General features: G+C 37.9%; 1 protein-coding gene across 2 annotated transcripts in view; it reads right to left on the bottom strand.

Annotated features, from left to right (window-relative positions):
* The window catches only part of GTPBP10 (GTP binding protein 10), a 31,633-nt gene extending 7,039 nt beyond the window's left edge, over positions 1 to 24,594 (bottom strand). Inside the window, exons 1-9 of one of the 2 annotated variants that reach the window (XM_042248688.2) lie at positions 23,479 to 24,594; positions 21,298 to 21,491; positions 17,450 to 17,541; positions 16,643 to 16,787; positions 8,921 to 8,994; positions 5,926 to 5,978; positions 3,367 to 3,474; positions 2,767 to 2,844; positions 623 to 746 (exon numbers count right to left, since the gene is read on the bottom strand). In XM_042248688.2, coding sequence (XP_042104622.1) covers positions 623 to 746; positions 2,767 to 2,844; positions 3,367 to 3,474; positions 5,926 to 5,978; positions 8,921 to 8,994; positions 16,643 to 16,787; positions 17,450 to 17,541; positions 21,298 to 21,437 — 814 coding nt within the window. In that variant the 5' untranslated portion in view covers positions 21,438 to 21,491; positions 23,479 to 24,594. The remainder of the gene's footprint in view (positions 1 to 622; positions 747 to 2,766; positions 2,845 to 3,366; positions 3,475 to 5,925; positions 5,979 to 8,920; positions 8,995 to 16,642; positions 16,788 to 17,449; positions 17,542 to 21,297; positions 21,492 to 23,478) is intronic. The other variant, XM_004007969.5, reaches the window with a different exon arrangement.
* Positions 24,595 to 25,893: the final 1,299 nt, after the last annotated feature.

The following is a 25,893-nucleotide window of genomic DNA, read 5'->3' as shown; positions in this document are numbered from 1 at the left end:
GTTGCTCATAACTTTCCTTCCAAGGAGTAAGCGTCTTTTAATATCATGGCTGCAATTACCATCTGCAGTGATTTTGGAGCCCCCCAAAATAAAGTCTGACACTGTTTCCCCACCTATTTGCCATGAAGTGATGGGACCGGATGCCATGATCTTCATTTTCTGAATGTTGAGCTTTAAGCCAACTTTTTCATTCCCTTCTTTCACTTTCATCAAGAGGCTCTTTAGTTCTTCTTCACTTTCTACCATAAGGGTGGTGTCATCTGCGTATCTGAGGTTATTGATATTTCTCCCGGCAATCTTGATTCCAGCTTGTGCTTCTTCCAGCCCAGCGTTTCTCATGATGTACTCTGCATATAAGTTAAATAAGCAGGGTGACAATATATAGTCTTGACGTACTCCTTTTCCTATTTGGAACCAGTCTGTTGTTCCATGTCCAGTTCTAACTGTTGCTTCCTGACCTGCATGCAGGTTTCTCAAGAGGCAGGTCAGGTGGTCTGGTATTCCCATCTCTTTCAGAATTGTCTACAGTTTCTTGTGATCCACACAGTCAAAGGCTTTGGCATAGTCAATAAAGCAGAAATAGATATTCATTAAAGTGTCACTCAATGAAGAACGGGTTTACCTTTAGGATTCTGGAGTTGGTTCATCAGTACATGGAGTTTATCCTGTGCATCTGGTAAGTCCATTTTATTCACTGCTAGGAGTGCAGGTTTTGTGTGAAGTTCCTCTTTGTACAACTCTAACTCCTTTAAATCAAAAGAGAAAAAACCAAATAACTGTATTAAAATACCTACATAAATGACCTATTTGGTAATGTCTTTCTATACTTTATAGGCCTGGGTATTCTAGGGCCCATTCGCAGCTCTGATATCAGTGATTTTGTGCCTAGAGACAAATACAAATATTTGGACTTCTATTAAGCACATAGATAAAATTCAGAACTAAGAACAATTAATCCTATGCCTGTATTATTCTTGGAAAAAGTAAGTATGCTTAGAAGTAAATCTTTGTGACCATGGATTAGGTAGTGGCTTCTTATATCTGACACTAAAAGTAGGAATAAAAGAAAGAATAGACACAGGGCACTCCATCAGTTTTAAATTCCATACTTCAAAAGGCAACTGAAAGAATAGGAGAAAATATTTGCAAATCATATAACCAATAAGGGACCTGAATCTAAATTATAAAAAAAACTTTTATAGCTCAACAATTAAAAGATAGCCCAGTTTAAATGGGCAACCAATCTGAATAGACATTTCTCCAAACACATAGAAATGGCTAATAAGCACATAAAAAGATGCTCAACACCATTAGTCATGAGAGAAATGCAAATCATAACCACAATGAAACACTACTTCATTCCTACCAGGAAAGTCAAAGTAAAAAAGGTAATAATGAATGTTGACATTAATGTGGAAAAACTGGAACCTTCATACATTGCTAGTAAGATTGTAAAGTAATTCAGTGCTGCAGTCACTTTGGAGAATAGTTTGGCAGTTCCTCAAAATATTAGATTTACCTTATTATCCAGTAATTTCACCCCTAGAGATATGTATATATACCCGAGAAAGGAAAACATACCCACACAAAAACCTGTACACAAATGTTCACAGCATTATCAATAAAAGGCAAAAACGTAGCTAGCAAATAGGATATAAAAGTCATTAAGGTAAAAGACATCATGTAGTGTTACAGAGAAATCATATGGCTGGACAGAGAATGTACAGGGTGTTGCTTGGGGAAGTGGGAGAGGGTGCAGGAACAACAGAGATAAATGCTTGGTAGGAACCCAGCTTTGCCTCATATACCATGTTCAGGTTAGACTTCAATCTAACCCATGGCTATGGGGGACCATCAGAGCAGGGAACAAACATCTGCTTGTTTCTTTAACAAAGATCACTCTAGCTGCCTATAAAACATGGCCTGAAAAGAAGTGAGACTAGAAGCAGGGAGACCAGGTAGTAAGAGAGGCTGACGATTAGAACAGTGCAGGTGAAAACAAATAGCTGCATTTCAGAGAAATTTAGGGCATAAAACTGACAGGGCTTGATATAGGTGATGAGAAAGTCAGAATCACTATCACCCAGGTTTCTGGCTTACATATTCAATAAGGTTCTGAATTTAAAATAAAGAAGAAAAGAAAGAAGTTCAGTTCTGTGTGTATGCTCAGCCATGTTAGTCATGTCCGAATCTTTGAGACTCCACAGACAGTTGCCCAACCAGGCTCCTCTGCCCATGGGATTCTCCAGACAAGAATACTGGAGTGGGTAACCATGGCCTCCTCCAGGGGATCTTCCCAACCCAGGGATCAAACCTGGGTCTCCTGCCTTGCAGGTGAATTCTTTACCATTAAGCGACCAGGGAAGCCCAAGTTCAGTTCTACACATATTAAATTTGAGAAGTTAATGCGACATCCAATCAAAGATATCTAATAGGGAGCTAATCTAAAGTACAACCAAACAATCTGGGTATCAGAGTGCCTAAAAAGTAGACTGGGAAATAGTCTAAGAAGTAGGAATTAAGTTAAGCAAGAGTCAGTCTAAGAATTTATATAATAGGGATTTGGAATCCAGGAAGGTTTTATTGATTACAACAGTTTGAGAAGTGGATGAATACTAAGGAACTGGAGACAGCAAGTTTAGATAATTCTTTAACTGACATCAAAGTTTTAGAAAGTAGAGGTAGAAGATATATTTATTCTAATTGTCATATGTTATTTCATACAGTCCTATGTCCCTGCATACTAGACCAGATAGAAAAACCTACTTTTGAAAGCAGTATTATGGTTTCAAAAGCAGTTCTATAATGAGTTTGGGAAGAAAGCTGAAATCCAGAAATATCAACCTGAAAAAAAAAAGGATAAAAGATTGCCTTTAGTAAGAATGACAGCTATACAATTCTGTTTTGAAAAGTTTCACTCATTCAAGCTATAAATAATTTCTCAATCTATACTCTTTTGGTAATTTAGCAATTTGAAATGAGAGAAATTGATATTTTAAGATCACTGTAATTTTCTTATAATATCACAATCATTAATGAGGAACTAGTACAGATAAAACAACTTATACTAATAAAGATAATCTCATGAAATAGGAAAGTAATGCTGTGTAATTTAGTAGTACACAGAAAACCCTAAGGAATTAATAAACCTGACAAATATGGCCAAACTTTCATCTGATACAGTAAATGTTGCCATTTCCATTTCCAGTCCCATATTATAAATAAATTTGACTCCTATCTAAACAGATTTAGTGGATTAATATATGCTACTTTATCTTTAAATGTTATTACAAAAATATCTAGGAAGACTAAATTCATTGATTCTCACATTCTTTTAAGCATTACATTGATAGGCATATGACTTACAACAAAAAGCAGTTGTTTAGTTCTTTCTATATGCTTGAGGAATTTGTGGCCCATTCCTTTGTTCATATGTGCTCCTTCTATTAAACCAGGAAGATCAGCTACTGATATCTAATACAAAATTAAATGGTTTAATAATAAAAAAAGAAAACACAAATCTAATTACATCCAACAATTTTCATATTTCAATTATAAAGTTTCTATTTTGTGATTACCAGTGAATTACTGCATCTCTAATAAACCCAAGATACTTTGATAACAAAATAAATGTATTAAGAATAAAAACCCTTTGCTATCAGAAATTAAAGTCCCATTTTTACTTTAACAATCTAAGAATTCTAGGGCTTAGCTTAACATTTATTAATATAAATTCTCTTTAGAATTCCATAAATTATATTGTTCAATATGAACTTTTCAAAGAAGTTCAAGTTTTTAAATTCTTAAAAGTAAACAAGGATGTTAATTCAGCAGACACTGACTTAGGATGTAAGCACTGTAAAGTGTTTTATTCTATACGTAAATGGTTGTTTGGTACCACTGTTCCTTTACTGTTCATATTCTACCAGGATTTAACCATTTTTAAAAAGTAAAGGAAAACAGTGTCCCTATACTCTATTTAGGACTATTAACCATTATTAGAGTCATTAACCATTATTCAACACTTGTGGTTTTCAAACCTCACCGCATATCATAATCATCTAAGGAATTGCTATAAACTATAGATCCTCAAGCCCTATCCCCAGGGATTTGATTTCAAATCACTGGGGCCCAAGCTTGATTTATCATTGTTGTTCTTAAGCTAGTCAGATGATTCTGATGTACAATAAGGGATAAAAAACACTGCTCTACATACACTGCTTGTGTGGTTAAAATTTTCAGTTTTAAAGAAAGTTGTAGCTATGTGACAAATCAAAGTGCATATAGAGGTCTCATGTTCTGAAATTTTCTTCAGAGGTCTTTTTATTGATTTCCCTTAAAAATTACCAATAATGTTTTCTAAATTCATATTATCCTGCACTTATAATTTTACTTATTATTTAATATTCTATGTAATTGTTAAAGCTTAAAAAAATTTTTTTACTGTTATACCACTACTATTAATGAATATACATCTTTGATATCTTTTGAATTATGTTACTGGATTATATGAAACTACACTGATACATCATCACTTCAAGTCCGTATTTTACATTAGGGTTCGTCATCGAGGTTTTATACATTCTATGGGTTTTGACAAATTTATGACATGTATGTACCATTACAATATACAGAATAGTTTCACTGCCCTTAAAAGTCCTCTGTATGCTGCCTATTCAACCTTTCTTTCCTCCTAATCCTTGGTAACTACTGATCTTCTCTATTTCCACAGTTTTGCCTTTTTCCCAGAACATCATATAGTTGAAGTCATACAGGATGTAGCTTTTACAGACTGGCTTCTTTCACTTAGTAATAAGCACTGGAGGTTCCTCTGCTTATTTACTTTTAGTGCTGAGTGACATTCCATTTTCAATATGTACACAGCTTATTTATCCATTCATCTACTGAAGGACATCTTGGATGCCTCCAAGTTTTGGCAATTATGAACAAAGCAGCTATAAACATCTGTGTGTGGGCTTTTGAGTGGACCTAAGTTTTCAACTAATCTGGGTAAACACTAAGGAATGCAACTGCTGATCATACATTACGTATTTTTAAATTTTTATTATTTTTATTTTGTTTTTATTCTAATTATGCAAAAAAATACTTTGGTTCCTCCTTTAAAAAAATTTTTTTTTAACGTGGACCATTTTAAAGTCTTTATTGAGTTTGTTACAACATTGCTTCTGTTTTATGTTTAGTTTCTTGGCCATGAGGCATGTGGGATATTAGCTCTGTGACCAGGGATTGAACCGGCACCCTCTGCACTGGAAGGCAAAGTCTTAACCACTGGACCACCAAAGAAGTCCCTATAGTTCTTCCTTATCAAGGAAAAATAAATTTTAATAGCTAGCTAAGACCAAAATCCCATTCAATTAAAAAAAGTTTTTTTAAACAGTAAAGTGGGATAAAATTACAGTCATCAACTTTAGAATATGTTTTTAGGAAATGAAAATCAATAATCAAGTATGGCAATAAAATATGGAATTGCAATGAGAACACATCAAGGAGACTAAGATACAATCAATGTTATAATTACAAACTGTATCCAAACTTTGGAAGAATTATTCTTATATAATATTTTACTCTGATAGTGCTCAGCAGAATTGATTTGATCATGATTTCAATTACCAAAAAAGATTCTGCTACTTTTTCCAATACCACAGAAACTGTCAAATGTTATAAAATCTAAGCAATAAAGCAAGTACTTTCATTTCTAACCAGGAGTCTTATTTTAAAAATAGCCACCTACAGGACTTCTCTGGTGGTCCACTGATTAAGGCTCTGCACTCCCAATGCAAGCGGCCCAGGTTCAATCCTTGGTCAGGGGAACTAAACCCATATTCTGCAACTAAGGATGCCAGAGCAGCCAAACAAATAAATAAATATTTTTAAAAGAATAAAGGTTAAAGAAAAAATACCCACCTGTTTGAAATCACTATACATAATTTTTCCAAGTTCAGGCTTTATTGTTGTAACTATAAATTAAAAAAAAGTAAATTAAGGTGAGAATAAAGCATTGTACTCTCAAAACTATCCTAGTGTTATGTACAAAATAAATAATATTTCCTTTCTGTGAACAACCTAATTTAGATTAGGTTCTCATTAGTTGAAATTAAAGGTATAATTATTTTGGAAAAGGACAAATATAGATTTTTATAATCTGCAAGAGCACAGGAATTAGTGGGCCTCAAAGTCCCTCTCAAACTTAAAGAGCGTGGCAAAGGTGTTGAGGGCAGGGGGCAGAATTTAGGTTTCTATCATTTGGGCTACATGTGAAATCTATTAGTCCTTTCTCATTCAGTTCAGTTCAGTCGCTCAGTCGTGTCTGACTCTTTACGACCCCATGAATCACAGCACGTCAGGCCTCCCTGTCCATCACCAACTCCTGGAGTTCATTCAAACTCATGTCATCAAGTCGGTGATGCCATCCAACCATCTCATCCTCGACATCCTCCCCTTCTTCTGCCCCCAATCCCTCCCAGCATCAGAGTCTTTTCCAATGAGTCAACTCTTCGCATGAGGTGGCCAAAGTATTGGAGTTTCAGCTTTAGCATCAGTCCTTCCAATGAACACCCAGGACTGATCTCCTTTAGGATGGACTGGTTGGATCTCCTCGCAGTCCAAGGGACTCTCAAGAGTCTTCTCCAACACCACACTTCAAAAGCATCAATTCTTCAGCACTCAGCTTTCTTCACAGTCCAACTCTCACATCCATACATGACCGCTGGAAAAACCATAGCCTTGACTAGATGGACCTTTGTGGGCAAAGTAATGTCTCTGCTTTTGAATATGCTATCTAGGTTGGTCATAACTTTCCTTCCAAGGAGTAAGCGTCTTTTAATTTCATGGCTGCAGTCACCATCTGCAGTGATTTTGGAGCCCAGAAAAATAAAGTTTGACACTGTTTCCCCATCTATTTCCCAAGAAGTGATGGGACCAGATGCCATGATCTTAGTTTTCTGAATGTTGCACTTTAAGCCAACTTTTTCACTCTCCTCTTTCACTTTCAATCAAGAGGCTTTTTAGTTCCTCTTTACTTTCTGCTATAAGGGTGGTGTCATCTGCATATCTGTGGTTATTGATATTTCTCCCAGTAATCTTGATTCCAGCTTGAGCTTCTTCCAGCCCAGCGTTTCTCATGATGTACTCTGCATTAAATAAGCAGGGTGACAATATATAGCCTTGACGTACTCCTTTTCCTATTTGGAACCAGTCTGTTGTTCCATGTCCAGTTATCCTCAAACTTCATCAATCCAACAGTAGCCTCCTTCTATGACTTTCTGCTTTTCTTCTTTCCTTCTCAAAGATCCTCTATTTTCTAACAATAAATACTGGCCAAGAGATTTATAGCAGTTAGTACAAAATTAACTCTACTTTATCAGAGTCTAGCCCTAGAATTTTGATTTTATTTTCCATGATTTTATTTTCAATAGTCTTCCTGATAGCTCAATTGTTAAAAGAATCTGTCTGCAATGCAGGAGACCCTGGTTTGATTCCTGGGTTGGGAAGATCCACTGGAGAAGGGATAGACTACTCACTCCAGTATTCTTGGGCTTCCCTTGTGGCTCAGCTGTACAGAATCCTCCTGTGAAGTGGGAGCGCTGGGTTCGATCCCTGGGTTAGGAAGATCCCTTGTAGAAGGGAAAGGATACCCACTCCAGTATTCTGGCCTGGAAAATTCCATGGACTGTATAGTCCATCAGGTCGCAAAGAATCGGACTCGACTGAGCGACTTTCACTTTCACGTCCCATGTTAATGTCATTCTGTGCCATTTTGTTTATTGAAGGTAGAGATCCTATTCTATTCATTCACTTGCTTGCTAAGTCACTTTAGTCATGTCCAACTCTCTGTGATGCTATGGACTATAGTCCACCAGACTCCTGTCTGTGGGACTCTCTAAGCAAGAACACTGGAATGGGTTGCCATGCCCGCCTCCAAGAGATCTTCCTGACACAGGGATCAAACCTGCTTCTCCTGAGGCCTGTGCATTGCAGGCAAATTCTTTACAACTGAGTCACCCAGGAAGCCCATTCATTCACTTCTTTTAGTCTAAGCTTCCATTATGCCTTATCTGCTATTGCAATAGCTAGTTCTACTAAGTTCTTTCCAGATCTACTTATGTCCCACATTAATCCACTTTGTACATTATATGCAAAGAAATATTTCTGAAAAGCAAATTAGTCATTTTTATCCTTTGTTAAAAAGCTATAACCTCTTCTAAAGCTATAAAGATCAAATACAGCCTATATGGCCTATATCGTAGATCTCCACCTGCACCTCTAGCCTCAGCTTGATTCCTTCATCCCCTTATAACATGTTCTTTAGACAAACAAATCTACGCCCTGCCACCATGAAGCCTTTGTGTACACACCATTTCCTTTGACTAAAAAGACTCTGATCTCCATTGTCTGTCACCAGTTAACTCATATTTACTGTTCATATCTCAGCCCCACCATCACACTTCCACAAAGAAATCTAAAGCAGTCACCTACACTCTTTGAAAAAACTGTATTATACCCTCTTACATTCATTAGTAACTGTATTCACTTCTGTTTACCAATCTTTATAACTCCAGAACTTACTGTAGTTCCTGGAAATAAATACTTGCTTAATGAATAAAAGAACTGATCTCTGCCTTCCTAGCATTTATCACAGTGTTTGATAAAGGGTAGGGACTCATAAAATAATAACTAAACCAAACAGATGATTATGCAACAGAGAAATAAATGCGACAAAGTATCTAAGCACTAGGAACTTTGCTGAGAGCTATAGAGGTTTCAAAGATTAATGGGAAATCCATATATTCTGTCTGCCAGGAATTTTCAAACCAAGTCTATCCCAGTTATATTTTATTCATACTGAAAGAAAAATTAGTCTTTAAAATATACCTCCACACACTAAAAAAATTGTACTTACATGCATAATCTGCAATTGCAGGTTTCGCATGAGAAATCTTACTTAGCAAAGAAGATTTTCCAGCATTTGGGAATCTGAAAAAGAAAATAAATTCATATTAACATATCACAACAAATAACAGCATTTTTAATACATATCTCTGAATTCCTAACATTTCATAAAACAGACTTCTTGAATAGTGCTGGAATTAGAAGCAGAATATAAATTTATAATCTTAAAAAACTTGAGGAACAAAATATACTTATAAAAAGGTAAATTTACGGTGAACACTGAAGATGTTTCACTACTGACAATCAAGTAATGTTAAAAAAATGTAGAACAACAAAAGAAACTTCTAGAAAAACAAAAAGAAATTAATAAAAATACCTGCAACTCACTCTCTCTAGCCAACATTGACAAAATATTTCTTATATTATTTTGTGGATTTAAAAAAAAAACCATTTCATATGGACATTTCACTAGCAAAGTAATGAACCTGATTTAGCTATCATCTAGCTTCAACAAATATTAATACACTCTTAATAACTTTTTAAAAGCTGGTTTATTTAAATAAAAACCTAAATAAAATCTGGGTATTACAACTAGTTGATATCTTTTAAATTTCTCTTAGTACAGGCTCCCTTTCAAACTTGTCTCCCCTTTGCAATTTTATTTTTAAAGAAACTGGTCATTTATCCTGTAGTTTCTTTTCCAGTCTATCTTTTCTGCTGACACACATGATACCCTTTAACATATTTCTACAAATTGGAAGATATCTGATTAGATTCAGCTTTGATTCCTTTTGTCACTAAAAGGCTACTTATAGTTGGTTTGCCCTCTTTTTAAACTAAATTATATAAGGTGAATGCATTTCAAGGGTACGCTGTAATTTACTTACCTAATTTCTTATTATTAGGCATTTAGGTGGTCTCAAATTTTTTTACTGTTATAAATAACATTGCAAAAAATGTGCATACAGCTAGAAAGACATACAGCAACATTGTCACCTTAACATTAAGTGGTGCAACTAACAGACAACTCTTTTTTTCTTTCTGCACTAATTTGGTTTTTTTTTGTACTAACTTTCTTTCTGCACTAAATGAGCACTAATTTCTTGTCAAAAAATTTTTTTTAGAAAGAATTTAAACACTGATGTGAATATCCTTGAACCTTTACATATACCTTTATTCCTTGAGGTAAATTTCTAAATAAGGAAATATTACATTAAAATATCTGGCTATTTTAAAGGTTTTTATTTTATAGCTAAATATCCCTCAAGAAAAGCCCCCAATGGATGAAAGAAAGTACTAAGAATGGGAGCCACTTAAAAGGTTAATTTCCTAAAATCATTCAGATATTTTCATTAAATTAATTCAACCAATGGGAATGTAAATTGTACAGTCACTATGAAAAACAGTATGGAGGTTCCTTAAAAATTTAAAAATAGAACTACCACATGATCCAGCAACTTCACTTCTGGATATTTATCAAAAAAAAATTCCCAAAACACTAACTTGAAAAGATATATGCACCCCTATGTTCACTGCAGCACTATTTACAATAACCAAGATGTGAATGCAATCTAAGGTGTCCATTGACAGATGAAAGCATACAGAGAAATGTGTGTAGGGGGAGGAGGGTGTAAGATGGATAAAGGGGGTGAAAAAGTAAAGCATCCAATTGTAGGGAATTCCCTGGTTAACCACGGGTCTAACAGGTTAGAACTCTGTGCTTTTCAATGCCAAGGGCTCGGGTTCAGCCCCTGGTTGGGGAGTTATGATCCTGCAAGCTGTGTGGCGCAATTCTCATCACAAGAAAAAAACTTTGTTAACTACACATGGTCACAGATGCTAACTAGACTTACCACGGTGGTGATCAACATATACAAATACCAAATCATTATACTGTACACCTGAAACTTATGTTATATGTCAAGTGTATTTCAGTTTAAAAAATCATCCAACAAATACTGAGCATTGACTTCGGTCAGGCAATATACTAGGCATGAGAAATACAGCAATCAACAGGAAAAATGTTATCCCTGTCTTCACAGTTTTCATTCAAATCATGATCATGTATCTCTTAAATTTCTCTTAGTACAGGCTCTCTTTCTCAAAACTGCAAAATTTTCATTTGGAATAATAGTGTAATATTTTATGAATATTAACTTGAAATTCTATTAAAAATTTAAGCTGTTAATGAAGTTCTTTAAACAATTTTCCTTATTAAAATATTTCTAGAATAAATTTGGAATAAAATTACATGAGATTGCTTGACTAATTTCCCCTGGCAACAGTATTTTCTTATATTCTATTACACCCAGGTTCTTGTAACTTTCTGAAAAGCAATTGCAATCATTTTTGCCATTACTATCACTAGCTGGACTTGCTTATTTCTAATATCCTCAAATTTTCATAACACTATTAAGCACAGAAAAATGCAACTATTTCCAAAGAGATCAAAATATAAGAAGAAAAAGGAAGCTAATGATTGAAGAACCAATAGCAGATTTTTCGTGAAAGTTACCTAAAGAAGATTTTACAGGCTGAAGTCCAACCCATGCAAAGATCAGATTTAACCATAGCAGTACAAGTATACTAGTTACATGATAACTTGCTTTCAAGGCTAGTTCATTCCTGAAGCTGGCTTAAAGATTAAGGGGTATCTGCTTATACTGGTATTCACATTAGGTAACTTTTTAAGAATAGTTACCTAATTAAAAGCACTAGCATACATGTTAAACATTGTGCTCTAGAATCATGATGCTTGATATTAACTACTATGAAGTCCATTTCTGAAAAGCTTAGTTATTTCACTATATGTGGTCTCTAATAAGTTGACAATATATGATGATGATAATGACAGCAGCTACCATTCACTCATTGAGCATTCATAAATCCAAGACATCTGTTATGCTGCATATGCAATCTTTCTCAGCAATAACATTTTTAAGGCAGGACTATTGCCATCCTCTATTAAAGAGAAAACAAAGGTTTAGAGATATTGTATTCAAGACCATCTAGCTGGCCTTCAGAAGATTTGAGATTCTAACACAGTCTCACTTGAGTCTCCCATCACCACCCCACTTATATTCACTACTCAACCTTGGTATGTTCTTATTAGGCTATAAGGGTATCTCTATGGAAACTGAAACATATTTTTCCAGAAAATGAGAAAGTGAATGGCTGGATTCTCAGTCTTATCCACAAAATCCTATCCAGTCCATAAAGTTCTAAAAATATATATTGGGGTGGCCAAAAAGTTCTTTCACAACATAACATCTTATGGAAAAACCCAAACAAACTTTTTGCCCATCCCAATAGTATTACAGAACCTAGGACCCATTACCCTCATAACTATGTTGTATCGAAAAAATTAAATGTGAATAGCAAGCTTTAATGCCAAGATCTCATCTTTCTCTGTTACAGCTTCAGCAGGTATGAGGCAGGTATGAGGCCTCTGTGAACTCTAAGCCCCTGCTGGTAAGATTTAGAAAGGCATGGAAAGAGGTGAGGAGTTCAGAGTGAAGAGCGTGATAAAGCAGCAGTGCGATGTGAGAAGAGGAAGATGAAAAGAGGTGAGAAACTATGGGAAGGCAGAAACTAATGGAAGTGGCAGTTGGAGCAGAGCAGCAGTTTCTGCTCCCTTTTCCTTAGGCCTTCCATCTGACTGTTGCGGAGTGCTGCAGTGGAGCTTGGGAGGGGAAGACAGAGGGAGAGGAGACACGCAAAGATGAGCATTTCCCTTCCTTTATCTACCTTCTACCCTGCTATCTATCTCCCTCCAGTTGGTGGCAGCACTGCAAACCCTACAGCTAAATAGCACTGTTTGATGAAGGTGGAGGCTGGTGAAAGAGAACAACACTGTAAGGTCTGCAGTACTGAGAATGGACAGTTCCTAAACAGAGAGTGAAGGACAGGGGAATGGTCATTACAAGATCCAACATGGTGCTCAACAGTGTGTAAAGCTAATCTGTACCAGTCTTTAGCCATCTGATTGATGCTACTTCAATACCTCTATTAAAACATGTAAGAGTATCTTAGTTATTTTCCCCCTACTCTTTCTTTCTTTCTATATACTATTTAAGATGTGGTTTGTTTGGCTTTCTAATTTTATTACTAATATCCGGTAACATTCTTTTATCTTCTTATACTACTACATTTGATTGATTTTTCTGCAAAAATATAGGACACTGAAAGATGAACTACCCAGGTCGGTAGGTGCCCAACATGCTACTGGAAATTAGTGCTAGTGCTAAGTCACTTCAGTCGTGTCTGACTCTTTGTGACCCCTTGCACTACAGCCTGCCAGGCTCCTCTGTCCATGGGATTCTCCAGGCAAGAATACTGGAGTGGGTTGCCATTTCCTTCTCCAGGGGATCTTCCCAACCCAGGGATCAAACCCATGTCTCTTTGGTCTCCTGCACTGGGAGGCAGGTTCTTTACCACTAGCATCACCTGGGAAGCCCCTCAGGGGCTTGGTAAACCATCTGCCTGCCATGCAGGACACCCAGGTTCAATCCCTGGTTCGGGAAGATCCCCTGGAGAAGGAAATGGCAACCAACTTCAGTACTCTTGCCTGGAAAATTCCATCGACTGAGGAGCCTGGCAGACTACAGTCCATGGGGTGGCAAAGAGTCAAACATGATTGAACGACTTTACTGGAGATTAGTGGAGAAATAACTCCAGAAAGAATGAAGAGATGGAGCCAAAGCAAAAACAACAACCAGTTGTGGATGTGACTGGTGGTGGAAGCAAGGTCTGATGTTGTAAAGAGAAATACTGCATAGGAACCTGGAATATTAGTTCCATGAATCAAGGTTAATTGGAAGTGGTCACACAGGAGATGGCAAGAGTGAACGTCGACATTTTAGGAATCAGCAAACTAAAATGGACTGGAATGGGTGAATTTAACTCAGATGACCATTATATTTACCACTGTGGGCAAGAATCCCTTCAAAGAAATGGAGTAGCCATCATAGTAAACAAGAGTCTGGACTGCAGTACCTGGATGCAATCTCAAAAACAACAGAATGATCTCTATTCATTTCCAAAGCAAACCATTCGATATCACAGTAATCCAAGTCTATGCCCCAACCAGTAATACTGAAGAAGCTGAATGGTTCTATGAAGACCTGCAAGACCTTCTAGAGCCAACATCCAAAAAAGATGTCCTTTTCATTATAAGGGACTGGAATGCAAATGTAGGAAGCCAAGGAAACACCTGGAGTAACAGGCAAATTTGGCCTTGGAGTACAGAATGAAGCTGGGCAAAGTTGATAGAGTTTTCCCAAGAGAACACACTGGTCATAGCAAACACCCTCTTCCAACAACACAAATACATGGAAATCACCAGATGGTCAATACTGAAATCAGACTGATTATATTCTTTGCAGTCAAATGTGGAGAAGCTCTACAGTCAGCAAAAACAAAACCAGGAGCTGACTATGGCTCAGATCATGAACTCCTTATTGCCAAATTCAGACTTAAATTGAAGAAGTAGGGGAAACCACTAGACCATTCAGGTATGAACTAAATCAGATCCCTTATGATTAACAGTGGAAGTGAGAAACAGATTTAAGGGACTAGATCTGACAGAGTGCCTGATGAACTTATACATGAGACAGGGATCAAGACCATCCCCCTGGAAAAGAAATGCAAAAAAGGTAAAATGGTTGTCTGAGGAGGCCTTACAAATAGCTGTGAAAAGAAGAGAAGTGAAAAGCACAGGAGAAAAGTAAAGATATACCCATTTGAACGTAGAGTTCCAAAGAACAGCAAGGAGAGATAAGAAAGCCCTCCTCAGTGATCAGTGCAAAGAAACAGAGCAAAACAATAGAATGGAAAAGACTAGAGATCTCTTCAAAAAGATACCAAGGGAGCATTTCATGCAAAGATGCCCACAATAAAGGACAGAAATGGTATGGACCTAAAAGAAGCAGAAGATATTAAAAAGAGGTGGCAAGAATACAGAGGAACTATACAAAAACGATCTTCATGACCCAGATAATCACGATGGTGCGATCACTCACCTAGAGCCAGACATCCTGGAATGTGAAGTCAAGTGGGCCTTAGGAAGCGTCACTATAAAGAAAGCTAGTGGAGGTGATGGAATTCCAGTTGAGCTATTTCAAATCCTAAAAGATGATACTGTGAAAGTGCTGCACTCAATATGCCAGCAAATTTGGAAAATGCAGCAGTGGCCACAGGACTGGAAAAGGTCAGTTTTCATTCCAATCCCAAAGAAAGGCAATGCCAAAGAATGCTCAAACTACCACACAATTGCACTCATCTCACATGCTAGTAATGGTCAAAATTCTCCAAGACAGGCTTCAGCAATACTTCAGTGAACTGTGAACTTCCAGATGTTCAAGCTGGTTTTAGAAAGGGCAGAGGAACTGGAGATCAAATTGCCAATATCCGCTGGATCATGGAAAAAGCAAGAGAGTTCCAAAAAAACCATCTATTTCTGATTTATTGACTATGCCAAAGCCTTTGACTCTGTGGATCACAGGAAACTGGAAAATTCTGAAAGAGATGGGAATACCAGATCACCTGACCTGCCTCTTGAGAAATCTGTATGCAGGTCAGGAAGTAACAATTAGAACTGCACATGGAACAACAGACTGGTTCCAAATAGGAAAAGGAGTACATCAAGGCTGCATATTGTCACCGGCTTATTTAACTTATATGCAGAGTACATCATGAGAAACGCTGGGCTGGACGCAGCATGAGCTGGAATCAAGATTGCCGGGAGCAATATCAATAACCTCAGATATGCAGATGACACCACCCTTATGGCAGAAAGTGAAGAAGAACTAAAGAGCCTCTTGATGAAAGTGAAAGAGGAGAGTGAAAAAGTTGGCTTAAGGCTCAAGATTCAGAAAACTAAGATCATAGCAACTGGTCCCATCACTTCATGGCAAATAGATGGGGAAACAGTGACAGACTTTATTTTGGGGGGCTCCAAAATCACTGCAGATGGTGCTTGCAGCCATGAAATTAAAAGACGCTTACTTCTTGAAAGTTATGACCAACCTAGATAGCATATTAAAAAGCAGAGACATTATTTTGCCAACAAAGGTCCATCTAGTCAAGGCTATGGTTTTTCCAGTAGTCATGTATGGATGTGAGAGTTGGACTATAAGGAGAGCTGAGCGCCGAAGAATTGATGCTTTTGAACTGTGGTGTTGGAGAAGACTCTTGAGAATCCCTTGGACAGCAGGGACCAGTCCACCCTCAAGGAAATCAGTCCTCAATGTTCACTGGAAGGACTGATGCTGAAACTGAAACTCCAATACTTTGGCCACCTGATGCGAAGAACTGACTCATTTGAAAAGACCCCGATGCTGGGAAAGATTGAAGGCGGGAGGAGAAGGGGACGATAGAGGATGAGGTGGTTGGATGGCATCACCAACTCAATGGATGTGAGTATGAGTAAACTCCAGGAGTTGGTGATGGACAAGGAGGCCTGGTGTGCTGCAGTCCATGGGGTGGCAAAGAGTCGGACACAACTGAGCAACTCAACAGAACTGAACTTAACAAATGAAGAGTAACTATGAAACTCTCTATGTTGGCAACATGAAAACTACTACATTTAGCAGCATATTCTTAAAGTACACACACAACACACAAATTCCACAAATAAGAAATAATGCAGCCCCCACATTACCATTTATATTTATTTCCTATTCATAAACTATCTCTCGTAAAGTATAAAAATAAAAATACGAATGATACTTACCCCACCAGGCCAATATCAGCTATAAGTTTTAGATCAAGGTGAATTACTCGCTTCTGGCCTTTCAATGGTAAGAAATTTGTAAGTAATTTACCACCAAGACCTCCTTCAGCTACCAAAATTCTGTCTTTCTCTTTGTTGAGTTCTCCTTAAAAAGAGAGATGAAGATATTTAACACAAAGGCTAATAAATGTAGCGAATCACTAATGGCACTCTTCTTTCAGAAACAGAAGCCAGGAAAGTCTAACTTACAAATCTAAGGCACTTAATAACAGAATCAAGTTTCTATTAGAAGTCTGACCCCGGAAAAACATCTTTGCCTGTGGATGGAAAAAATCTAGCTATTTTTTTCAAAACCAACTAAATATTCTTGTCTTTAAAATGATTTTAAACCTAGTGGCTAATTCTGAACAACTTTTATATAATGATTTTAAAAGCTGTTTTACAAACTAGCAACTAAAATACTTAAGGTTTTAGAAAAAAAATCCTGAAACTCGAGAGATGCTATTCCTTACAGCTCTCAATTCTTGAGAATGTGCACATTTCTCACAATTTTATGGGTTTCCCAGATGGTGCAATGATAAAGGATCAGCTTGCCAGTGCAAGAGATGTAAGAGACTTGGGTTAGATCCCTGGGTGGGGAAGATCCCCTGGAGAATGAAATGGTAACCCACTCCAGTATTTTACCTGGGAAATTCCATGGACAGAGGAGCCTGGCAGGCTACAGTCTATGGGGCTGCAAAGAGCTGGACACAACTAAGCAGAGCACAGCATCATCATCCACAATATAAGAAGCTATAGTACACTCACCTATAATTTTACCATTTTCATCAGTTACTGAAACACCCACAGGTACAGGAATTTCACAGTCTTTTCCTTTGGAGCCTTTCAGTGCACTAACTCTACAAAAAAATAAAGTTAAATTAACATAAAGAAAACCTGCCAGATAAATGGTTCATGCTTCAAGCAAATTTAATGGTATACAAAGAAGATTAGCAACCAGTTCTTCTAGCATAGATGTTCAGTGGTCAAATAATGAAGAAAAAATAAAATGTTTATTTGCATTTTAGGCTGCTATATCTCAATGAAAATATTAAGTGATGATTTAAGTTACCAAAAGTGAAAGTGAAGTGGTTCAGTCGTGTCTGACTCTTTTTGACCCCATGGACGGTAGCCTACCAAGCTCCTCAGTCCATGGGATTTTCCAGGCAAGAATACTGGAGTGGGCTGCCATTTCCTTCTCCAGGGGATTTTCCCAGCCCAGTGATTGAATCCGGGTCTCCTGCATTGCAGACAGACGCTCTTACTGTCTGAGCCACTAAGTTACCAAGCTAAGTACCAAAAGTCATTTTAATTGATAATAAACTAAAATATTGTATATTTGAAAGAAAGAGATCATTGCAACAACACAAATAAACACGAGAAATCCACTGAATAACAAGGTATTTTTTAAACATTCCCCTCAAATGAGAGTACTTTAATTACAGGAGGCTCATGTGGCTATTCTTAAACTGCTAAAGAGAGGATAAAGTGGTACAAACTTCTAACTAGTAATTCCACTTCTAGGAATTTATTCTAAAAAAGTGAACAACCATGTAAACTATTATATGCACAAAGACATGTATTGCATTGTGATAGTAACAGTACAAAAAAATCAATAATTAAATAGGTGAATGACAAAGTAATTTATGTTATTTCCAATACGATCAGACTATTCAGGCATTCTTAACAATTTTCTGGGATGGGAAAAGGAGTTAAAAGAGAAGGTTATTAAATTTTGTCCTGTTTTTATATCCCCAAATATTATATACAGAGTTAATTACATTTGCATAAAGACACAGAAAAGTCTTAGAAAAGTCATGAAAAGGTTGATAATGGTTATTTCTGGTTAGAAGAATTATAAGTACCTGACCTTTTAAAAAAATCTATTTATTCCTAATTTCCCTGATTAGATCCGAATTGCCATACCCATATTCATGTGCAGGCTCTCAATCGTAACACTTGTCACAGTGATAATTTTCTATTGTTCATTTATTTGATAAATGTTTGCTCTCATACTAGACTACTGTTAGGTTCTAAGGCAGCAGGGAACACAACAGTTTAGATAATCATTTTATCCTAGACATCTAGTATAGTTACTGACACAAATTGGATTGACAAAAATGAATGAATTTGAAATATATTAAAGAAAGATGAGATTAGATTTCATGATGAACAAAAGCAGTCTTTCAGTAGACATTATTAGATATCCGCAATTAAAATCTTACTCAGTTACCAACATTTTGGAAGTGGTGGTGCTTGAACCAAGACTTGGAAGGGGAGGAAGATTTTTGCCAGATAATCAAGGCAGGAAAGTGAAAGAAAAAAAAAATACACACGCACACACAATTAGAAGGGAACTAGGTATTTGGTGAAATAGGTTATTTTGAGCATAAGCATAGTAGAAGTGGGGTGGAAGACACTGTAGGCCAGATCACAAAGAGCCTGATATGCTATGTTAAAGAGTTTGAATATTATCTTAGAGTGATGGGGGACACTGAAGGATTTTAAATAGGCGAGTCACATTAATAAATTTGATGCTATAGAAAAAGCACTGGAGAGATAATTGGATAAAAAATGGATTGGAGGTGGTGACTGAGACTGAAGACAGGAGACAATCTGGAGAATACCACAGGATTTTAGAAATGATAAAGCTCTGAATCTTGCTAGTCTCATCTTCCACTACATTCTGTGTTTTCTGCATACCAGCCACACTGGCCTTCTTTTAGTGTCTTTTATTGGTATTTATCTTCTATCTCTTAGGTTTTTCACATTGTTCATGTTGTTAGCTTTCGTGTAATGCTTCTTCCTCCCCTTCACCCAGTTGGCTCTTACTAATCTTTCAGATTTAAGCCTTTACATTCTAAAAATTGCAACACACAAGCACAGTAAATGTCCTTTTAAAATCGTTCTTAATACTTAATGTTATACACCATCTTTAGCTCACCACTGATCTAAACAGAGTAAGTTTGGAATTATAGCAACCTTACTTTTCAAAAGAAATTATAAAATGGTGAAAAATTTTACTTTAGGATGTAAACTGCAGGTTATTTCCCACCTGTAACATCAAAATAGCAAAACAACACTCTGATCTTTAAACTGATTACTAAATTCTAATATAGGGACCTCAAAATTTGCCCTATAAAGACTATTCATAGGATAAAAGTGCTCAAATTTAAGTGGTTTCTCCAAGGATTTCTTTCCAGCAGTAGATGACTGCTGGATATTTGTGGCAGGAATATTTGCTGTTGTGGTTGCGGCGGGAAGTTCCTCACTCTGTGTCGCAGCTGTTTAGCTTGTGTATGGGCTCTTATCCTTTGCTTATACCCATCCCCCAAGCAAGTGCCACATTCCATCGTCTACAATTGTGATAAATAAATGTACCCAAACAGGGGCTTCCCTGGTAAAGAACCTGCCTGCCAATGTAGGAGACATGGGTCCAATCCTCAGTCCAGGAAGATTCCCCATGCCACGGAGCAACTGAGCCCAGGCTCCACAACTACCTAACCTGTGCTCTAGAGCCTGGGAACCACGACTACCGAGTCCACGTGTTCCAGAGCCCATGCTCTGCAACAAGGCAAGCAACTGCAATGAGAAGCCCGTGCACCTCAAGTAGACAGTAGCCCCCACTCACTGCAACTAGAGAAAAGCCCAAGCAGCAACCAAGGCCCAGCATAGCCACAAAAAAATAAATAAAATTATTTAAAAAAAAATATATACATATACCCAAACACTTGCTTGGGAAGGGAAAACAAAAAAGGAACAGAAAGCCCAAACTTTGTACAAACACTTTCTAAAGAACAACAACAGAATTATACAGGCCTGAGGAAAAATGCATAGTCTGCATTTTGATGGAAGGTTTAAGAATTTTTTTCTTCATTTTCTTTACAATGAAAGAAAATATCCTCATATTTTTAAGGCCAACATAATATGTCCCACAGAAAATAACAGACAATAACAAAAAACAAAGGCAAGATCTTGCTTTCACAGAGAGAAAATCAAAACAGAGACAAAAGGAAAACATTCAAGAGACATAGCAGCGAACAGTCTCTAAAATCTTAAGCATTGCAGTCAGGTGGAGTAGCCAGTTAACATTCTAGAGAGTTTACTAAAAAGATTTTCAAAGATAATCTCAGAAGAAAACAGTGGAGATTAGGATCATTTCTGTTTCTATAACGGAAGCGTGAAAGAATATAAACGTTGGAAGAAAAGGACAAAAGTTTAAAAATTTCAGAACCACCTTAATACTTATCTTTTATCTTAACTGGGCTTCCCTGGTGGCTCAGAGGGTAAAGCGTCTGTCTGCAATGCAGGAGACCTGGGTTCGATTCCTGGGTCAGGAAGATCCCCTGGAGAAGGAAATGGCAACCCACTCCAGTATCCTTGCCTGGAAAATCCCATGGATGGAGAAGCCTGGTAGGCTACAGTCCATGGGGTCACAAAGAGTCGTACACGACTGAGGGTGTCTAGTTTATCTTAACCAGAGACAAAAATTGTAGATTTTTGCTCAGTTACAATTTCAGGCTATTATTTACTTAAATTCCAAATAAATCTTTAACTTTTTCTTCTTCTGGGAAGAATTAATTTCATAAAATCAATGTCATTCAGTAAATACTTACCGACTGTTTGCTCCTTCTCCAGCCACAAAACGTTTCTGAGGATATTTATCCTTAAGTTGTTTTAAAGTCATTTTGTTATGGGCTACAACCCAGACGTCACCACCTTTTCCACCTTCTCCACCTAAACGAGGGTAGCCCATTCCACCACTTCCTCCCTTGGTGAAGAGTCTCAGGTTATCAATGAAGTTTCCATACTAATAAAGAAAGAGAAAAAAAGAACATTTGTATACTAAACTCTTGAGAGTCTCTTGGACTACAAGGAGATCCAACCAGTCCATCCTAAAGGAAATCAGTCCTGAATATTCACTGGAAGGACTGCTGCTGAAGCTGAAGCTCCAATACTTTGGTCATCTAATGTGAAGAACTGACTCATTTGAAAAGACCCTTATGCTGAGAAGACTGAAGGCGGGAGACGGGGACGACAGAGTATGAGACAGTTGGATCGCATCACCAACTCGATGGACATGAGTCTGAATAAATTCCAGGAGTTGATGATGGACAGTGAGGCCTGGCGTGCTGCAGTCCACAGCATTGCAACAGGTTGGATGTGACTGAACTGAACTGAACTGATACCATAAATGCTTACCAAGTTTGAACTCCTTTCTAGTTCTTTGATGCCACTAAAACTCCTAAAAATATAAAAGGTTTTTCTGTATGCCACATTTACTGTTTTTGCTTAGTCTACCTCCTGTCTGATCTCACTTTCCCATATTAACTCTATGTTTTCCATTATCAATTGTTGTCCTCCCTAACCAGAAGGTCTGACATTGGCCCACTTTTCAATACCTTCTCCCCTGTACTTTCTCAGTAACTATCACCCAGGTGAGATATTCTCTATTCCAATGAGTTGGACATCTCCACCAGATGTAAGCTTAATAGTCTAAAGCAACTGAAACAAGATCTGTATCTTATACTTGAAATCCCTCAAATATATATCTTAGGTATTGAAAGGATAACAGTCACCTTTCATGTGACTGAAAATCAAACTTTTCCCTAGGTAAATTCTGTTCCTCCAATGTTTTCTCAAATAATAAAACTAAAGCTTCTCTACTCATTGAGGCTACATATGGGAATCTTTACACCTGTCTCCCTGAAGCTCTACTATTTTTCCTTTATGGAACAACTACATGCTCTAGTATCTTGACCATTCACATTAGCTCCTAACTGGTCTTTCAGCATCCAGTCATTCCTTCCTCAACACATATTCTGTCTCACGGCCAGAGCTACTTTTCTGAAAATTGATCTGATCTCTAAACATATTTCTCCCTTACTCAGAAATCATTCATGCTTTTCTGTTTACAAAATGAAGTCTAAAGTTCTCCGTGCTACAGTCAAAGCTCTTAACCTACCGTTCCAGTTTCATTTCCATTCACTCAACCCCTCCTATAGCCTCCTCTTTTCTTTATACTACAAAATGTACTGTCACTTCTCCATGACATTCTGCTCATGCTGTTTCATCTATTTACAATGTCATTTTTTCTTTTCTATCATAAACCCATCCAAATGTCCTATTTTCTGATGTATTTCTTAATTTCTCAACTTAATATTTACCACTGGCTTAGTCGGGCACTAATTTTAATTATATATCTATTATTATACACATATATATATATACACACTGTGCAGTCATACAGCCCACCAGGTTCCTCTCTCCATGGGATTCACTAGGCAAGAATACTGGAGTAGGTTGCCATTAGGCCTCTAGAAATCCTCCACTGCATCTAGGGTTTACTTCTGTTTCCCTCACTAAATCAAGAACTTCCTACTGGTCAGATCCTGTGTCTTAGCCACCTGGACTATCAAAATTCCTTACAGAGTAACTTCTTAAATTCATAATTGTCCCATCTTTTAGTCATTTAGTATATAGTTTTAAGTATCAAAAACATCTGGGGACTTTTTTCAAAAATACATACACTTCACTGACCATTCTGATATACTTTGGAGAAGGGGATGAGACTAGGGTAAACCAGCACATTTATCAAAAGCTCCTTTGGTGATACTGGTAAATCTCAGTCTAGACTTGAGATCGCAGTGAAAGTTACACAGCAAAGTTTCAAAGAACAGGTTTTCATTTGAGTATGGAAATATAGTCATGAAACAGTAGAGTAAGGATGGAAGGAATATATAAAAACAACTTAAGAGCGAGCCAGAACATTTTTCTCTGAGAGCTTAAGAACTTACTCTTTGGTTCAGTAGGACTAGATCAGAAATGCATCACAGGTAAATGAAGAGGCAGATTTCCCTTGCAAAACATGGACTGGCAGTGCCTGCTATGGCAGTAGTTACACAAGTAGCCTTTAATAATATAACCAGCAAAAAATGTAGTCATCCTTTTTTTTTTTTTTTTTGCTTAAGGATTAGTTAGTTACCTTATATGCCCAATTACTATGCTTCACAAGTCTCCTTCTGACCACCTATTTTCTGGAAAATAGCTGAAAAAAGTAAAACTTCACTGACCACGCCTTTCCTCCGACAAAAATAAAACTTGTTTTTAAAGTTCCTTACAATATGTGACATTTTTTACTGCTCTAGATTTATCAAAGATTTAGAACCCAAACTTAAAAGGAATATCCCAATCTCGTCCTTAGTAATAATGATCAAACTATGTTGCCAGTAGGTTTCAAAAAACATTGCTAGTAAGGATCTTATAGTGGTTTTTAAATCTGAAAGCAACTGCGAACTGTTTACAAAAACGATTCTGAAACCCACACTGCACTTCTCGCAAGACGGCAAGTCAGTTACCTATTTTCGTTTACCGATAAAAATCGTCTTTAGAAAGTTATTAATAACAATGCATTCAAAGAAAAAATATGTAAAAACAAATTATGGATATTACTACTTATAAGAAGGAAAATATGTATTTGAGTCAAACGTCAAACCTACACTCCACCTATACCATATCGCATGCCTAAATGGCAAGAAAGTATCCCAGCCCTCCATCTCACGTGCACACTATCCCCTGAAAAATCTCAAACCCTGTTCCAAACAACCTTCCTAACAAAGATCGGTGATCACGCCTTTCTTATTACAGGCCAAACCCGAGTTCTCCAGAGGCGAAAAGGACTAAGGAAAAAAGCAAGAAAGAGGCCCCCAGGAAGAAACACGTGGGGAAGGAGGAAAGCGAAAAACCTGCACCCTCAGGTGGGGTTAGAGGCACCTGGCCTCGCACATCAGGCTGAGGGGGTACTAGTCACGGACCTTTCTGAACAACACGCAACTGCAGCGCACCATGCCTGCGAAGGGCGAGTATTCCCTCCAGCGGAAGCTGTACTCACATAAGTACGGCGCTGCCTTTTTACGTCACCGCCGACCAACGCAGCTATTTTGTGTTCGCACGCTTTCCCCCCGCCCCCCTCGTGCCTGACAGCCATTCATACCGTAATGCGCGCGGGGGGGCGCGCTCGGAAAAACATGCGCATGCGCAATGCAGTGCCCCGTCCCCACCCCCACCCCCCCTTACCCTGTGCGGAGGTGGAAAGTGGCGCTTGGCGGCAGGCTGAATAAAACGCTGAGGAAAGGTCGAGAGGCAGTGTGACAGGGGACAGTCGGGTGCGAAGTGGTTGTCTCAGGAATATTTTGAATAGGATGGCACTAGAACCTGGGCTGCCTTGGAGGAGTTCTTATGCTTTGGAAACCGCAAGTTACCTCAGTCTCTTCACTCTTGGCGAAGCAGAGTGGGGGAAAAAAAACTCCCACGGACGGTAAAAACTAACGCGTGAAAAACTCAGACTCAGCTGGGGAAAACAAACAGACAAAAAACTTTAATTCACTGACCAGCTGAGTAATGTCTAGCAAAAGCTTCCAGGAGCTATTTTACGATTTGGGACCCGACAGTCAGGATCTGAGTTATATAAGAATTTCATTGCGTTCTGTGGGGAAGGAATCTTGCAACTGTTAGTAGCTTCTAGGTATGTTCTGTGCTTCAGTCTTGTCAGACTCTTTTCGACTCCATGGACTGTAGCCCGCCAGTCTCCTCTGTCCATGGAATTCTCCAGGCAAGAATACTAGAGTGGGTTGCCATTTCCTCCTCCAAGCTTCTAGGGGTCCAATAGATATTATGGGTCATCATTATCCAACTCGTCTGAAGCGCGCCTCAGGCAGGGCAGGACCCGCATAGCGGCGGGGTCGCAGTCCGCCCAGCCACCCCCTCTTCTGCCCTCACGCGGAGAATGGACATACACAGTCCTGCTGGGCGGCTCTGGATTATTCTCCCATCCTTATCATCTTTCTGAATTTAAGACAATCCTCCCATTTCTACCCCTAATTTACGACACGATGTAGAAACTATCCCTCTCTGTGTTGATTCTTTTCCTACTACTGAACCGCTCTCTACTCCCCCATCAATAAAACTATAATTGTCATTTAATTAATCAGGATGTTAGGCTGAGAATTCCCTGGGTCCACTGGTGAGGAACGGCACGCTTTGACTACAGAAGACCCGGGTTCAATCCCGGTAGGGGGAAATAAGATCCCACAAGCCCAGCAGGACAGCCAAAAAATAAAGGAAACTAGGTTGTTACTACTTGGATGATTACTCAATAACGTTTGTGTCCTTTTTGATTATTATCCTTACTAGGTCTTATAATGTCAGAATTA

Source organism: Ovis aries, chromosome 4, assembly GCF_016772045.2.
Source record: "Ovis aries strain OAR_USU_Benz2616 breed Rambouillet chromosome 4, ARS-UI_Ramb_v3.0, whole genome shotgun sequence".
Taxonomy (NCBI): domain Eukaryota; kingdom Metazoa; phylum Chordata; class Mammalia; order Artiodactyla; family Bovidae; genus Ovis; species Ovis aries.
The sequence above is the reverse complement of the archived record's forward strand: the minus strand, read 5'-3'. Positions and strand labels throughout refer to the sequence as shown.